At 36.9% G+C, this 16,738-nt stretch overlaps 1 protein-coding gene across 1 annotated transcript in view; it reads left to right on the plus strand.

The window, feature by feature from the left end:
• med27 (mediator complex subunit 27) overlaps positions 1 to 16,738 on the plus strand; it is a 233,217-nt gene that overhangs the window by 93,872 nt on the left and 122,607 nt on the right. The window contains exon 3 of the mRNA XM_048613701.1: positions 4,324 to 4,454. Within this exon, the coding sequence (XP_048469658.1) occupies positions 4,324 to 4,454 (131 nt within the window). The remainder of the gene's footprint in view (positions 1 to 4,323; positions 4,455 to 16,738) is intronic.

Consider the following 16,738-nt stretch of genomic DNA (forward strand, 5'->3'; position numbering starts at 1 on the left):
CAATAGATGTATTTTTACTAACTCTTTCTTAATTTTTTACTCTTGTTTCGAATTGTAATCTTTTTATACAGATGTTCACATTTTTTGGAGCATATTCTTATTAATGCACTTTTTCTTTGAGTCTTTGGATTGGCATAAATTGAACTAAGCTCATATTTTGTACACAGTACTACTTTATAATGACTAACTTCAAAGGGATGAGGAAAGGCCTTAACTAAAATTGACTGCAGAATAGAATCCAAACAAACATTTGAGGGTAAATGATTTTATTTTAAAAGACAAAATATTAGCATGTAAGACAAATACATAGCAGGATCAAGTAAGTCTCTAGATGAAGCAAATGGGACTAAGTGAATTAACCAAAGAAAATGAGGTAAAATAAATACAAGAATGGAGGTAACAACTCTGCAGGGAGAAACATGATAGAAACCACTGTGAAGAATCAGTGACCTGCCACAGAAGAACAGAGGGGAAAAAAAGTTTCTTGATCACAAGAGAATTGGAAATGCTATGCAGTGTATACAATGGAAGATACTCTTACAGTATGGTGAAAAATGAAATCCCTTGATGTTAAATGCATTTGTACTGTAGAAGAATAAAAACAACTCCTATACAAAATGGTTGATTTTCTAAGTAAGCAATGTCCTTGTCATTGGAATGCATAAAGTCCCCCAAATAGTAACTCTTGGAATAGATTATATTTCTTGGAGATGGAATCTATAAAATACTGTTTATGTGAGGAACTGAAAAGGGAGAAATTGGGAACCACCTTCTAAAAGATGACAAGAAATCTACCTGAATGAAGACCTTTTGGTCTTGCATAAATAACTATATGAATAATAGAATTGAACAGCAGTAACAACTGGGGGACCATATTTGTGAAAAAAATAACAATGAACTTGGGCTTAGAAGAGCCAGCAACTGCCTGATCAAATGTCTTTTGTTTTTTGAGGAAGTGATGCTGCATGTTGTAATGGAAAGCCTGTGATGTAGCCATGGATCTAAAGTGTTTTAAAAAAAAACCTTCCTTCAAATGCAAGGTTGTTACCAAAGTTTCAGGAGGGAGTGTTTGTGGTAAAGTACCAGAATTCCAATTATTTCCCATTCATATGAATAGGATATAATTTTGTCAATTTCAAAGCTGAAACTAGGATGGATCTGGGCATTTGAATTTGAGCTATAAATATTAAGTGACTCTTCCTCAGAGCCACTGGAAGCAATTTGCATTGACCAGTGTCTTCAGAAACCAAGCAAGATATAATTCCACATGCTTGTGATTTCATGGATTGTGGAAACTGCTTAATGAACAGGCCAGTTACATCGTATTTAGTTTTCTTTTTGAATTATCCTTGAACTGTATCTGTTTGTCTGTCTTTGTGTGAATGAGGTCTAGGATCAAAGAAGGTTGGCTTTAAGTCATAGGCATGTTTAACTTTGCTCTGCTAAAGCTAATGTATTATTAATAAGTTGTTAATTCTTTTGCTTAAAATATGAACCCGCTGTCTACTGTCGGTTATTCACAAAGTCCAGTATTGGTTATTTAGAAAGTCTGGCTAGGAGCCATTGGCGCAATTTACAGGGTCATATTCGGTATTTCAATTGTACAGCATTGTGAATATAGTGATAGGGAGGTTGATTTGATTTAGCTGGCTGTCTCCAGGTCATACTTCATTCTCAATTGGATTTATTAGTAAATATCTCTTATGGCTTTCTAGTTTTTGAATCCTTTTCAAGTGGCAACATCTTTGTAGCTAATCTATCAAGCCTCTTCATCACTTTCACGATCTCGATCAGGTCACCTCTCAGTTGCTGAAGTAATGTCCCCAGTTTATCTTGGTTATCCTGTTTGTTATATTCTCTCTTAACTGGAATCATTCTTGTTTCTTTTCTTTTGGTATGCAATAGCAGATTTTTCATGTTATAGTTGTCAGTCCTGAAGCAATTAATGGTAAGATGTGACTGATTCTAGTAGTTATCACATTTATGTGGCTGTTTCTCTGGCATTTTTGTTTAGTGGTGATCACCAGACTGTACACAGCAGGAGATATGGTGATGGTAATGCATTGAAGGTCAAGGAGAGTAGTTGGTTTCTCTTTTATTCCCAGATGGTCAACTTTGACAGTTGAGTGATGCGGGTATTACTTGTTATGTGCTGGCCCAAAACTGGATGTTGTCCAAGTCTTCCTGAATGCAAGCGTTGACTGCTTTGTTATATATTACAAATGGACTTGATCACTACAATCATCAGCAAGCATCCCACTTCTAATTTTTCTTAAATACCATCAATAAAGCTGTAGGAAATGTTTGGGCCTAAGATGTTCAGTGAGGAACCCATTTTATATTTATCTAGTACTATTAACATAATTAAACCTTCTCCAGCTGCTCTACCACTGGAACATTATAAGAAAAGAATGACACTGGTCCAAATAAAGAAATGAGAATGCCAAACTATTTCTCAAAATCAGTAGCACAACAGTTTGAGTCCAATGTACTCTGACCCTAATACCTTGAGTATTACATCAGCAATTGAATTCACCATAATGCAAAAGAAAAGAACCCTAGTGTTTATGTAGAAGAAGATAGTGAGGCAAATCCCGAAACTATATCACCAAGTGAATGTATGAATAATAATAGGAAAAAACCAGGTCTATCAAATCTTTGACACCATGTATGGTGAAACTTGTATATGTCATCCTTTTTTCTTCTGCAGTGCACTTGCACAATCTTCTGGGAGAAATTAAAGACCCATGAAAGAAATACATAAACATCTGTGGGAAAATAATTTCAATTAAACCATGAGTACAGGATAAAGACAGGGACATAAACCAAAAATGGGAGCATTTCGAAATATCGGGTCCAGTTCAATGTGTTTCTAAACGGAGTTCAGCACATTGAACTGGACCTGATGTACAAACTACTGAAGAACAAAACCAGAAGTAATAGCAACCACCCCAGCAAATAGAGGCATATAAATAACAAGTGGGACAGAGCACCAACATTTCACCGGAGGCACACTGACTATGTTACCTAGCAGGGTGACAAAACGTCTGTAATCAAACACACCGGCTCAGCGAACAAGTCTTCAACCTCACCCACAACCTAACCTACGAATCTTCTCAAAAACTTTGAAAATGGGAACATTCAGGATTGATGGCAGGAAGCATTTCCTCACACAATTCATCAGCATTTGGAATGATCATGTGAGGTAGTAAATCAGAACTCTGCAATCATTTAAGAGCCAGTAAGATGTTATGCAGAATAGGAGAGGATGCAGGTTTGTCTGGGATGATGAGCCAGAGAGACAAAATATTCTATATTTTTACTACTTTGATCTGTGATAACAAATTCCACCTTTCTGAAATAATTCAGTACTGTTATTGTTTCTGCTGGATGATATGCATTGCTAAAATGTCACGAGAGATTATCCGTCTTGATCTTAATGACATTTGCCGAATTCTTAAATTGTAATTTAAAGAAGGAAACTGATTTTAAAAAAAACAAAATTTAATAATTAAGTATAAAATTTATTTTGAAGATATTGTGAAAGGAAGAATAATATTTCTGTATTGTGTCTGGTTATGCAGGGTCCTAGTATACTATATTTTCAATATTTCATTGTAATTGTAGTAAGTGGATTTAAATTGGTGGTTTGGCAGTTTTTAATCTGTTTATTGGGGTTGATAGGAAGATTTCCTTGCCACAAGATGTTTATAGATAACTACATGACTCAGTTTGCTCCTACAGTCATGGAATTATTTTATTACTGTTAATAACAACTGTTAGAAATACAACAGCTTTGTGATTATCTCAACATTGAGAAATGCCATGTGGTCTGCTGCCTGAGCTTATCGAACTTGTAGGATTTCCACATGTCTGCCTCTGGATGGTGTGATGAGGGTTTGGAGACACCGTCTCAATTTTGGTCATGTTTCTCTAGGAGACAGTCAGCAAAGGTCAGGTACTTTGCAGTTGTTGAAAATTGATAGAAGATTGATCCTTTGATTGCTTTTGTGTATTTACTAATGTCATTGACAGAGGTCTGAGAGCAGGCCAGTTGCAGGTGGTGTATGTGGTACAGTACAGGATCATAGAAAGAAAAGACAGAGTCTTTTGAGTTTTCATTTTTTTAAACAATTAGCTGTGGTTTTCCGTAACCCTCAAATTCTACAGTCCTCAGAAAATACTTCTTTAAGATGTTATTAATGTTGCACATTTTACTGCAGAAAAAGCTTGCTATCTGCTAGGATCTAACATATTGCCTGGATTTCATTATATATTGCTCTTAATCTGATTTATATCCATTTATTTCCTTTTTCTTTACAGCTTCAGTACCATGCCGGTCTAGCTTCCAGTCTGTTAAACCAACAGTCACTGAAACGTTCGGCGATGCAAATGGGTGTATCTGCAAAACGCCGGCCGAAGGTTCAGCCTACCACACTCGCTCTGCCACCTCAGTAAGTTTGCACTGCAGACAGGTTTATGGTTCCATGTTTTATGTAGAGGTCACTCAATCTCTAGTTAGTTAACCATTTTTTTCATTCAATGTAGGCCAAGCCGGACAAATTTTATTTCATTTTCGCTGTCTTGCTCTCAGCATATGGGTTTCTGTGGAGTTACAGTGGGACAACTTCAATGTAGAACCAGAAGAAACTTTTATGAGAATGGGGCTGTTTGGTAGGTTTCTAAGGACATTCATGTTTTTCATTCTTTTCCCCTGTCAATCCACTGTATACTCTAGGAGAAGAAATACTTGCAAAGATGTTTTAACATATGCAAGCATGTATGGGCAAGGTGCAGTTGGCAGCAAAGCTTCAAGTATGTAATTCATCCCAAACCCCGGAGTGATATTAATTTAATGGTCTGGATTTTGTTTTAAAGAAGGACATACTTAATTATCACTCTCTGGAAAACCTTGCCTTAAAACCAAATGTAAATATGCTTGGGATAGGCGATGGTGCATTGAAGTACTATCTCTGAAGGTTCAATGTTCATTCACCATTGGCAAAACCTCAATTAAAAAAGAGTGTAATTTTTGTCTGGATCCCAGAGGCTCAAATTTTTCTGCATTGCTTCTAATTAATGAATAACATAAATAGTAACATTGTAAAAAAATTGTTTCTATAAGGTATTCTGAAGCCATGGAATCACATTTAAGAATATTTACAGTGTAACATTGAATGGTAAATACCCATTGTGGATCCTGAAATATGTTTCTCATGTCATCTGCAAACGCATTTTTGAGTCCTGTTTAAAGTAAGGTTGCGATAGTCTTACCAAACCATAGGTTTGCTCTTTCATTAGAGAGAGATGGCTGGTGGTTATTTAACCTGAGGGTCACCACACCTCGGGCCAGAGGAGAGGTTGAGAAGAAGAATCCTTCCTGGTAAGCTCAGCCAGTGCAGGAACTGAGCTTGTGCTTTTGGCATCACTCTGCATTGCAAATCAGCCATTCAGCCAACTGAGCTAATAACCCCCAAAAGAGTAAAATTGCCACAGTCCTGATGGTCACCATGCCGCAAACAAGGTGAGAGGTTGAGAAGGAGATTCTTCATGGTAACTCAATAATGGCATTGAAATGGTGACGATGGCCTCGTGGTATTATCACTGAGTTATTAATTCAGAAACCCAGGTAGTGTTCTGGGGACCTGGGTTCGAATCCCGCTATGGAAGCTTGTGGACTTTGAATTCAATAAAACTCTGAAATTAAGAGTCAAATGATGACCATGCGTTCGTTGCCAATTGTTGGGGAAAACCCATCTGGTTCACTAATGTCCTTTCCTCTTAGGGAAGGAAATCTGCTGTCTTTACCTGGTCTGGACTGCATGTGATCCACAGCAATGTGGTTGACTCCTAACAGCACTCTGGGATGGGCAATAAATGCTGGCCTAACCAGTGATGCCTTCATCCTATGATTTAATTGGCCGAAAGCATTAAGAAGTCATACATTATATAAACTGATCAGTACATGCTATAACGCCGTAGTTTTCTGCACCATTTAGATTCCTTCTCCGGGATTACTTCATTTTAAATTTTGTCTTTTTCTTATTCTGTACTGAATTAATTTTGGCAATAGGATTTGCTTGTTTAGAATGCATTTATAAATTTCCCTGACCATTTATATATTTATCTCCTTTAGTGGTTTCAAAATCGTCAGCTAGGACTGTGTTGTAAAATGTTTTTAACCATTCTGACAAGGAAACTTGTGTACACAGATGTAAACAGTACATCTCTATCAATAGCTTTGAAAAGAGGTCTTTCAACTTTCTATCAGACATCCCTCCTTTTCCTTAGCGTAGTATCCAATGCACTTCGGTGGTGAAGTAAACAGTCAGGGGATGTTCTATTTATTAAAAATACCTGTTACTATCAGTATTTTTATCTTTGTTTTCAAATCCCTCTATGACCTTGCCCTTCCCTATCACGGTAATTGTCTCTGCCGTCCGAGCCCTCTGAGATATCTGTGCTCAAATTTAGTCCTATTGTGCATTCCCAATTATAACTGCATCATCATTGGTTGCCACGTTTGCAGTTACCCAAGGTCCTAAGTTCTGGATTTCTATACCAATGTTGCTTTGCCATTCAACTTTGCTTCTTTGCTGTAAGACATTCCTTGAAGCCTTTCTCTTTGACCAAGCTTTTGGTCTTCTGACCTATTGTTGCCTTATGTGGCTCAGTGTTGTACATTGTTATATGATGCTCATGTGAAGTGCCTTAGGACATTTCCTTGCATTAATGGTGTTGTATAAATACCACTTGTTTTGATCACAACAAGACTTGGATTATAGTATTTGTACTTGGCAAGGGATGCTTGTCTACCAGGGTGTCAACTGATATTGTGGCGCATTTACATTGCAGAATGGCATCATTCAAAAGTGGCTATGTACCCTCTCCTTTTTAACAATGGAAAACAGGTTTGTAATGCAGGTTGTATTGATAGATAAACAATGCAGTGGTAGTATTCCTATCTCTGAGCCAAGAGGCTTGGGTTCAAGTCCAACCTGCTTCACAGGTGAACAATAACATACCTGAGCAGATTAATTAGAAAATATCTAGATCAACTGTGTACTATGCAAGGTAGAATTGGATCTTGGATAAGTTGTTTGAAAGTATATGGAGAGCAAACAGGTGGATTGACAGCAGCATGTAGATTCTCCAGCATCTGCAGTTCCTACTATCTCTGAAACGATTGACAGCAGCAGTAATCTATTCCCCCATCTTGTTAGTGAGGTTGCAGTACAAAGAGAAGTTTAATCAGCAGAAGTGATCCATCTGCATTCTTTAAATAACGTGGAGTGTAAATGAAGTGCAAAATATTCCCCGAAGCCATCGAACTTCAAGATAGTAACCCATTTGACCACTTTTATCATGTAACAAATTCCTGTGGTCACCAGTGTCAGCACCAATCTATGTATGGTACAAATGTGTTTTGATTGAACCATATGGAGAATGGTGCCATTTAATTCTAATATATTAGTTTTGCCTACCCAGTGGGAATAGAGTCAGCCACTTCACTGCAGCTGAACCGTAACTGTTCGATCCTGATTTCATTTGGGCCACACGGAATCTTAAACCTATTTCTGAATTTGCTGAGTCAGTAACTTGATTAACTGTCATTTAATAATGTTTCCTATCCTTTCACAAAAATATTGTCTTTGCTTGCTGCTTGTATTTATAATATTTTTCTAACTGTGATCTGAAGTACTATTTTTTACATCTGAATTTAGAAATTAAACTGTTCAATTTGATAACTACAAATGTATAGATAATTTCTTTTTGTTGAATTTCAATTCTGTTGATATACACACTTGAATGAGCCCTGCAATTGGTGTTACATTCATAATGAATGCACGCAGTTTAAGAAAATAGTTAAATTGGGGCACTGTATTTGATAATATAAAACTAAATCAATTATACAAATATTTAATTTACAAACTCCTTCATCAGAATCCTTCCAAATTTGTTTCATTGTGCACACTATCTGTAATATTTCCTCATATGAAGAGATGAGATAAATCCATCATGATTATTTAATCAAGATATTGATTCTGTTGCAGTCAGACGAAAAGTTGAATCTTGCTGACATTTTTATTATAACTTGCAGATTAACACTGTAGATAGGATCATTCAGAATTTATTGTGTTGTACCATGCAGCCCAAGCTTTAATAGGACTAACCTGACCATTGTTTAGTTCAGTCCCTTTGTCATTTTGAATAAATCACCACCCAACTAATTGCATTTGGCCAATAAAGGAAAGTGCTTTTGACATCATGTTGCTACAGTTTTGTGCATAATGTACAAGATCATAGCACCTAGCACTACATTGTGAGAGCTCTAAACGTGAGGGTATGATCAGTGAGAAAACAAATTCTTAGGGCACAGAGATTCTGGTTACAATACAGGAACTGTAAATGAAAGGATGTAATTTGTTTCCTGACAACCATTCTAAGGTGGTCAATCTCTTTTTTTTTCAAATGATCAACAACGTGACGAATGAAAATATGTAGAATATTCTCAAAAGCAGATGTTTATTAGCTGGTAAAATTCTACAATAAGCTTGACATCCTTACTAGGAGGTGTTTCCATGAACCGAATGTGAACACACATTGTTATATATTAGAGTTTGATCTGTGGTCCATTGAATGAAATTAATTATAAAATCAGCAAAACAGCTTGTATTTATACAGCAGCTTTTAATAGCAAATTGTCTTGAGGCAGCTCACAAATGCAGTTGGGTAAAACTTGACAGCAAGTCACATGAGATTAGGTGACCAAAAGCTTACTCTGACAAGAGTTACAAGTAACACCTTGAAGTAGGGAGATGCACAGAGGCCAGTATTCCAACACCAGGTCAACCTTTATTTACACATGGACAGTCCTTGACTCTAGTACTGCTTCTTCAAAGTCCACTCTCTGACTGACAGGATGTTTGTCAGCCAGGAATCCCTGATTGGGGCTCTTAATCTGGTCCAATCAGTGAGCTCATATTCTATGAAGTCCAGCTGGCTGACCTTATGACAATCACTACACACAGGGCTTCAGGGTGGGAATTATAGAGTTTGGGATTTGGGTGACTGAAGACAGGACTGCCAATGATGGAGCAATGAGGAAGTTACAGCATAGAAACAGGCTATTTGCCCATCAAATTTGTGCTAATATAAATGCTCTGACTGTTTCTGTTTAAACTATTTATTTTTATTAATAAGGATATTTCATAACTCAAACAATTATGCTTCTGATATTAACCTCACATTTAATTGCTTCTATAAACCTTCTTTTGTCCTGTTAACTGACAGCAAATCCAGAAAGATGTACAATCTGTCTTAGCTCATCAGTATTGGAAGTTTTACCGCTGTGAATCATGCTGAAACAAGCAATAATATTGCATGAAAAATACCCATTTGTAACTATGGAAATTATTTTAAATAAATTTTTAATATATACATGCTTCATTTCTCAGCTTATTCAGATTTGTTGAACTTTCAACTCTCACATACTTAAACTGACTTCATTTGATTTCTATGTCTTGTTCATAAAAATTCTTTGTGAATAAAAACTGGTTGCAGCAAATGAGCAACTTATCAATACCCCCACAAAGAAGAGCAAGTTCAGATAAGTACTTCACCTTCAATGTCTTGGTGGTGAAATTGTGTAGGGAGTGAGATTTTCCACCACTGTCCGAAGCTTCAAGTAGAGATATATTAACTATCGTATGTTGTAGTAAAAATAGCATGGACATACATAGGAACAAGAGTAGACCATTCAGCCCCTCGAACCTGTTCTGCCATTCAATCAGATCATTGGCTGATATATTGCCTAACTCCATATATGTCCCTTTGCTTAACAAAAATTTATTTATCTCTGAGAAATTAGCAACTGATCTAGCATCCACTGCCATTTGTGGAAGAGAGTTCCAAGCCTGTACCACCCTTTGTGTTTAGAAATACTTCCTAACATCTCTCCTGAATGATCTGGCCCTAATTTTTTAACTATGTGCTCTAGTTCTAGAATCTCCAATCAGTGGACAATCTCCAACCAATCTTTATCTACCCTGTCTTTTGTCCCCCATTAATATCCTGAAGACTTTGAGATCTCTCCCCAACCTTCTAAATCCTAGAGAAAACAGCTGACGTTTTCGTATACCACGAGGCTAGTTTTTGTGAAAGGAGTCCATTATTCTGCTAAACCTTTTTTTATACGGCTTTTTAGGGTTATTTAAGTTGTAATTCTATGTAGTAAATTATATGTATGATTAGGTGTTTTGGTCTCTTGAGCAACATGTTTTTGGAAACAGTTCTTCATTATTCATATATTTATGCAAGTACACCCATTAATAGTTTGTATGAGAAGCTTCCCTGATTTCGTTAATCTTTGGTATATTTGCTTATGTGTGGTTATAGCTTTGGTGTTAGTGTGGTGATAAATGTCACAACTGTTTGACATAATGTGAACAAACTATTTGAGAACAATAAAAATGCCAATACATTTTTGAAGTTTACTGAGAAATTTTAAACTGAACTTGTCCGAGAGTTAGCGAAAGATCATAAATTAAACCAATACAGTTGAATAATTAAAGCAATGTCTTATTTCACCAATGGGATAGGTGAGATTAAAATTTCCTATGGATGTATCAATTCATGATTCTGTCCCAATATAACTGGTTGGTGACCCAGCACATATTGTTTCCTGATTAATCTTTTTGCATATTACACTGAACTTGCATTAAAACAAGAAATTCAGCTTTATACACACTTGTTCTTTAAATATTGATGTTTTATTTACTAATATGCTATTTGTTGCACTCCTATACTGATGTTCTCTGATTATTTTGTTTATTTTCATGCTTCATTGATTATGTAATTATTATCCATTACTTTATCGATTTTATTTATTTCCTTGTAATGGAGATGTAAACTGCAGCATAATTTGTAGAGTAAATTGAATAAATTTTTAACTTAGCTACTGCTGATATTGGAAATAGAGACCAATAATGGACCAGTGCATGAATTAAGATTTTATAGCTGAAAAAGCACTTGCTGAAATGCCATAACTTGTGTTAACTAGGGATGTGTATTGCCGTTTATTGGTGCACTCGTGTGTGGCTTACTTGTCTGAAACATAACATGTTAGAAACTTTAGACTGCGTGGCCAGTCCTTAATTTACATACTTGTTTTCTGTGACTGACATCTGAGTCTGGATAATGTCAGTATTTCATATTTTGTTTTGGTAATTGAGTATTTCATGTGAATTCCAGGTTATCTTCCTTGTTGCACGCAAAGTGCTTGAAAAATGATGATTTCACAATGACCAGTGATTTGAACAACCCCAGTATCTTACTGTTTTATTATTTCTACAAGAATCTCCAAACTACGTCAGTTAATGGCTTTGAGTTGCCCTGCAATATTGAAATTGACAGTTAAAAGCATGTTTCTTAACTATGAAGAACCAAAATCTGGCACATTGTGGGAAATTTTAAGCTCTCATGATGAGATGGATGAGTCAAAGATTTCAAATTTAAAATCCCAGTACCACCCTACCTAAAATTTAACTGCTTGCAATATTATCAAGCAGTATCAATGTTATTTTCTGAAAGAAAAATCTTGTTTGTCAGATTTGTTCGTATTTAAGGATGTAACAAGTGAGATAGTAAATCTGGCTCATTTAGATTTTCAAAAGACATTCTAGAAGATGCTGTCTAAACATTTATGCACAAGGTAAGAGCTCATGGTGTTGGGTGTAACATGTTAACACGGATAAAGGATAAGTTAACAGGAAGCGGAGAATGTTGATAAGTGACTTGCTTTCTGGTTGGCAAACTGTACGTATTGGGCTATCATAAGAATCTGTGGTGCCTCAATATTTATAATTAATATTGAATCAATTGGATAAAGGAACCAAGTATATTGTAGCCAAATATGATGACACGAGAATAGATTGAAACGAATTTCAAGGCAGAAAACATTCTGCAAAGGCATGTTCAAGGCATGTGGATGTCACTAACGACATCAGCATTTGCTTTCCCTTCCGAATTGCCTTCAGTGGTTATGGTGAGCCACCTTCTTGAACTGCTGCAGTTCATGTGGTGCAGGTACACTTCCAATGCTATTACAAAGGGAGTTCTAGTACTTGCATCCCACAAGGAATGGTGATATGGTTTCAAGTTAAGATGGTGCATGGCTTGAAGGGGAACCTACCGTGCATATTGTATATTGTATATGCTATTGCCATTGTGTCAGGAATGGAAGGATTGAATGTTTAAGTTAGTTGATGTGGTACCTGTCAAGTGAGTTGCTACATCGTGAATGTTTCTGTGCACCTTTATGCAGGCAAGTGGGTGATACTCATGCCTTGTGTATATAATGAATAGGCTTTGGGGAGTTGGGAGTTATTTTCTTCAGAGTTCCTGGCGATTATATTGCTGACCCAGTTCAGTTTCTGGTCAGTTTACTCTGGGATATAGATAGTGGGGATTCAATCATGGTAATACCATTTATTAAGGCAAGTCAATTAAATTTTCTGTACAGTCATTGCCCGGCACTTGTGTGGCGAGAATTTTTATTTGCCACTTCTCAGCCTAAGCTGAGATATTGTCTCAGTCTTACTGCATCTGGACATGGAGTGTTTCAGTATAGTACCTGAGAAGTTGACAAATGGTGCTGTACTTTGCATCAGTGGATTTCCTCAACTCTGACCCTTTGATGGAAGAAAGGTCAATAATGAAAAAGCTAAAGATGGTTGGGCCTAGGATACCACCCTGAGGAACTTCTGCAGTGTCCTGGGACTGAGATGATTCACCATCAATAACCACAATTCTTTTCCTCAGTGCCAGGTATGACTCCAATTAGTCTCCATTAACTTTAATTTTGCTAGGGCTACTTGATTCTCCTGTGTCAATCTTTCTCATCTCTAAAGTTCACCTCTTTCATCTGTGTTTAAAACCAAGGCAGTAGTGAGGTCAGGATCCAAAGTAAGCAAGTGGCTTCCACTTGCGGCATCTTCTATTTCTGTATTTAAATGTGGCAACCCACAACTTCCCAGTCTGCCTTAATAGCTGAAGAGCACACTTCACAGCTGCCTACTGAATGTGCTTGTGCTCTGTCTGTCTATCTGTCTCTCTCAGACATGAGCTTTCCTGTTTGTGCTCTCTTGTACACTCTGTCTTTGTCTTTCTCATGCAATTACTTTAGACTTGTCAAATCTGTTTCCGTCAGATCCACTGTTTCCTAATACTGGATACTTAAGTCACAATTACTTTAGTCACAACATAAGGCCACACTGTGTTCTTAAGGCACCTCTTTAATCTGTGACAAATATCTGTTGACTGATAATATTGCATGTGAATCTAACCTCCTAACAAGTGCCTTGCTGCTAACACTGTTCGGACAATTGCCCAACCAACAAGTATCCAGGGATAAATGCTAATGCATGGCAAGTGTAAAGACTATAGGAATGCACTCTTATTTTTGTACTGTTTTGCAGGTAGATTTACAGTATCTTAGACCAAGTTTGTGCGTATGTTTTAACACAACTAATAACTAACTGAATATCTACAACTCATGACCAATGGAGAAGGACTCCTAGTTTCACCACGATCTCTTTCTACCTCTTTCAAGAGGGCCTGAAACAACTTGTCCTTAAATCATTTTTTTTGTGCAATTGTGTTACAACCTTGGCTTTCCTTCCAACTGCTAAAGAATATTTTGTATCTAAAAACGTGGTCATAGAATATCTTGTCTCTAGGCCACTTTGTTAGCCATGACTTCAGTTTACTTCTTAGTAACACTGTATTTGGCTCTTAGAGACACCAACTTTAAAATGTCTTAACATATCCCAAAATCTATGACTATTCCGATGCATACAAGTTAAGACTTTTCATCAGTAAGCTTATATGTAGAGCAAGTTCATAACTTGAGCCTTAGTAATTACATGAATGTGCTCAGGTGATGTGTAACACAAACATGGATGATGATTTGTGGTCATCTTGTCTGTTGATACCCAGTGAGGAGGAATGGAATGGACTTCCTGATTTTTCTCTTCCTTGTTTGATTGTAATAGATGTGATTAGAGATTTAAAAGTGGACTTGCCAATCCAATGTATGTATTTAGTTCATTAAAAGCTGGTTGTAAGGATCAATCAGGTAGGTTTTCTTGAGTTTTCGCCAAATTTATGGTCAGAATTATTGTTCTGAAACTGACCTGGATTAAACCACAAACATTAATACAAATTCTGACATGCCACACATAGAATCCCTACAGTGTGGAAGCAGGCCATTGGGCCCATTGAGTCCACACTAACCCTCTGAAGAGCATCCCACTTAAATCCATCCCCTTACCTTATTCCTGTAACCCTGCATTTCCCATGCTAATCCACCTAGCTTGCACGTCGCTGGACACTATATGGGCATTTTAGCATGGCTAATCCACTTAACCTGAATATTGTTTGACTGTGGGGGGGAAGCTGGAGCACCCAGAAGAAACCCACACGGACAGGGGAGAAGGTCACATAAGTTACCTGAGGTTGGAATCAAAGCCTGGTTCCTGGCACTGAGGCAGCAGTGTTAACCACTGAACCACCGTGCTGCCCATCATGACAGATTTAGTGTAGAAATGCATAAATTTGGCCAAATCAGTTCTCAGCTTAATGTTAATTGTCTAGTCCAGCTGTGATTCACAGGCTTTTGGTTCCCCGCTTAAATGTTGTTTCAAAAATGTAGCTTGAATGCCTTTTTTTCCCCTTCTGGAGAGTTTACTGTAGAAAATGCAGAGCTTTTCTGGTAGAATTCTCAGTTTGCAGGTGTATAGACACAGGCCATGATTCAGCCAACTCCAACCTTAGCTGTTAAATTGGAGAGAAGATGAAAAGCTGCTTTTTTTCACTCCTTGTTTTTACATTTTCTACCTGCCCCAGTACATACATACAGCTTGGTTGGTCACATGACTTCTGTCTAACTGCCATTTAGAAATGCAAATCTACAATTTATTTCAAAAGGTGGCTTGGGTTAGCTCACGTCTGCAATGATTTTGAATATTGGATGATTATTTGGATCGAAGAAGTGTGCACAGGCATGGGGAAAAGGCAGGAGTTTGGCATTCGGTAATGATGCTTGTTTGTAGAGCTGGTGCAGGCAAGATGGGCCAGATGGCAGCCTCCTGCTCAGTAACATTGTTGTGGTTCTGTGATTTTAGCCATGATTTCATCGCCTCGGGGCAATGAGGTTTCAAAGTCCTGTCACAACCTTTGAATCTCCATTTTTGATCAAGTAGTGAGGAAGCTATTTGCTCCTCTCCACATATTGTTTCTGGTGATCTTCCTATACCCTGCATTTCCATGGAACAGCATATGGCTTAGTGATCCAAACTGACAGATATTTTAATATAAGACAGTGTCCCTTTGTTTCAGTAAAATGCTTTAAATGAGTGGATTCATATCTCATACTTTTGAAATATCAAATCAGAGCATCTTCATAACATGAGATTTCAGTGTAGAGAATTTCACCCTCCTGCTGTTGTTTGTTTACCTTCTAGATTATTTTGCATTAATTGTGGATGTTACTGTAGAATTCTCAAATATAAAACAAAGATCTCTCAAATATTCAGAATTTGTATTAAAGGTGAGATGGATGAGTAAATGGAACCATCAACATCAGCCAGTGTTAGGTCATCTTTATTCAGCTTTGCTTGTCTGTAGTGTTGACTTGAAAATATTTTGATTTTTGAGCACCCTAAGCTGGGTTAACAGCAATATAAAAACTATCAATTTTTGATCTAGCTAGGTTGTTTCTGTGTGCATAGTCAACTACAATTGGCCATAGAAATTGAAACTTTTAGTGCCAAAAAAATAGTGACCGCCTTACAGATCTGCAGCGAAACCTAATAACAACTGTTTAGGGACGTAGGTGGAGACTGCAGATTGTTGACTGACTTACTGTTATTTTGGGTACATTTGTAGCCAAATACAATCTATTTTGTGATTACTTACCTTCCCTAATTTTCCTGATTCTTTGGAATTTGTCCTGCCCATATTTAATATGGCCAGCAGTCTGTCACTGTAGAAGGTCTTTTCTTCCAGCTGGTTTCTTGTGGTGCAGATTTCAGAACTGCTGCTTGTCCATTCATGATTCATGCTGCATTTGTTTTACCAGTACTTGGTGGACATGGCATGAATAATAAAAACTATGAAAGCAACAATAAATAATCATAAACAATCTCACAATACTTTCCTCAGACTAGGAAAATTAAAATAAGAGCAAGACAAAGCACAAGTCAAAGTTTTGAACGTTGTTCTATTCTTAGTTCATAGGAAATGTTTCTTGATTTTAGAACAAGCCAGGTCCACTTGTTAGCTAGACTACTGATAACCCTTTTTTTTTCTTGGAGAGCATTGTTTGAAAGGCCTGAAAAGATTTCCTGTAAGGGTTAAATCGAATACAAAATCGAGGTTTCAGTTGCTGAAATTGTAACGTGGTTTAAAACATGACATAACCTGTATGAACCCCCCAAGCCCCTAATAACAGTTGGATTTATTATAAGTATTTTGTTTTTATTTTTATTGTTGTCCAGTAGCTGTAGAATAAATAATTTCTAAATTGCAGGATCTTAAAATATGATTGGGGCATTCTTGATTTTCGCTTATTTTATTACAATTCTGAATACTTCCAGGAAATTCAATTCAATCTTTCATTACAACATTATGGACATATAAAGTAATGTAAACTAATTAAAGAAATTGATTGAATAAT

The sequence above is a fragment of the Rhincodon typus genome, chromosome 28 (assembly GCF_021869965.1).
Source record: "Rhincodon typus isolate 14 chromosome 28, sRhiTyp1.1, whole genome shotgun sequence".
Classification (NCBI taxonomy): domain Eukaryota; kingdom Metazoa; phylum Chordata; class Chondrichthyes; order Orectolobiformes; family Rhincodontidae; genus Rhincodon; species Rhincodon typus.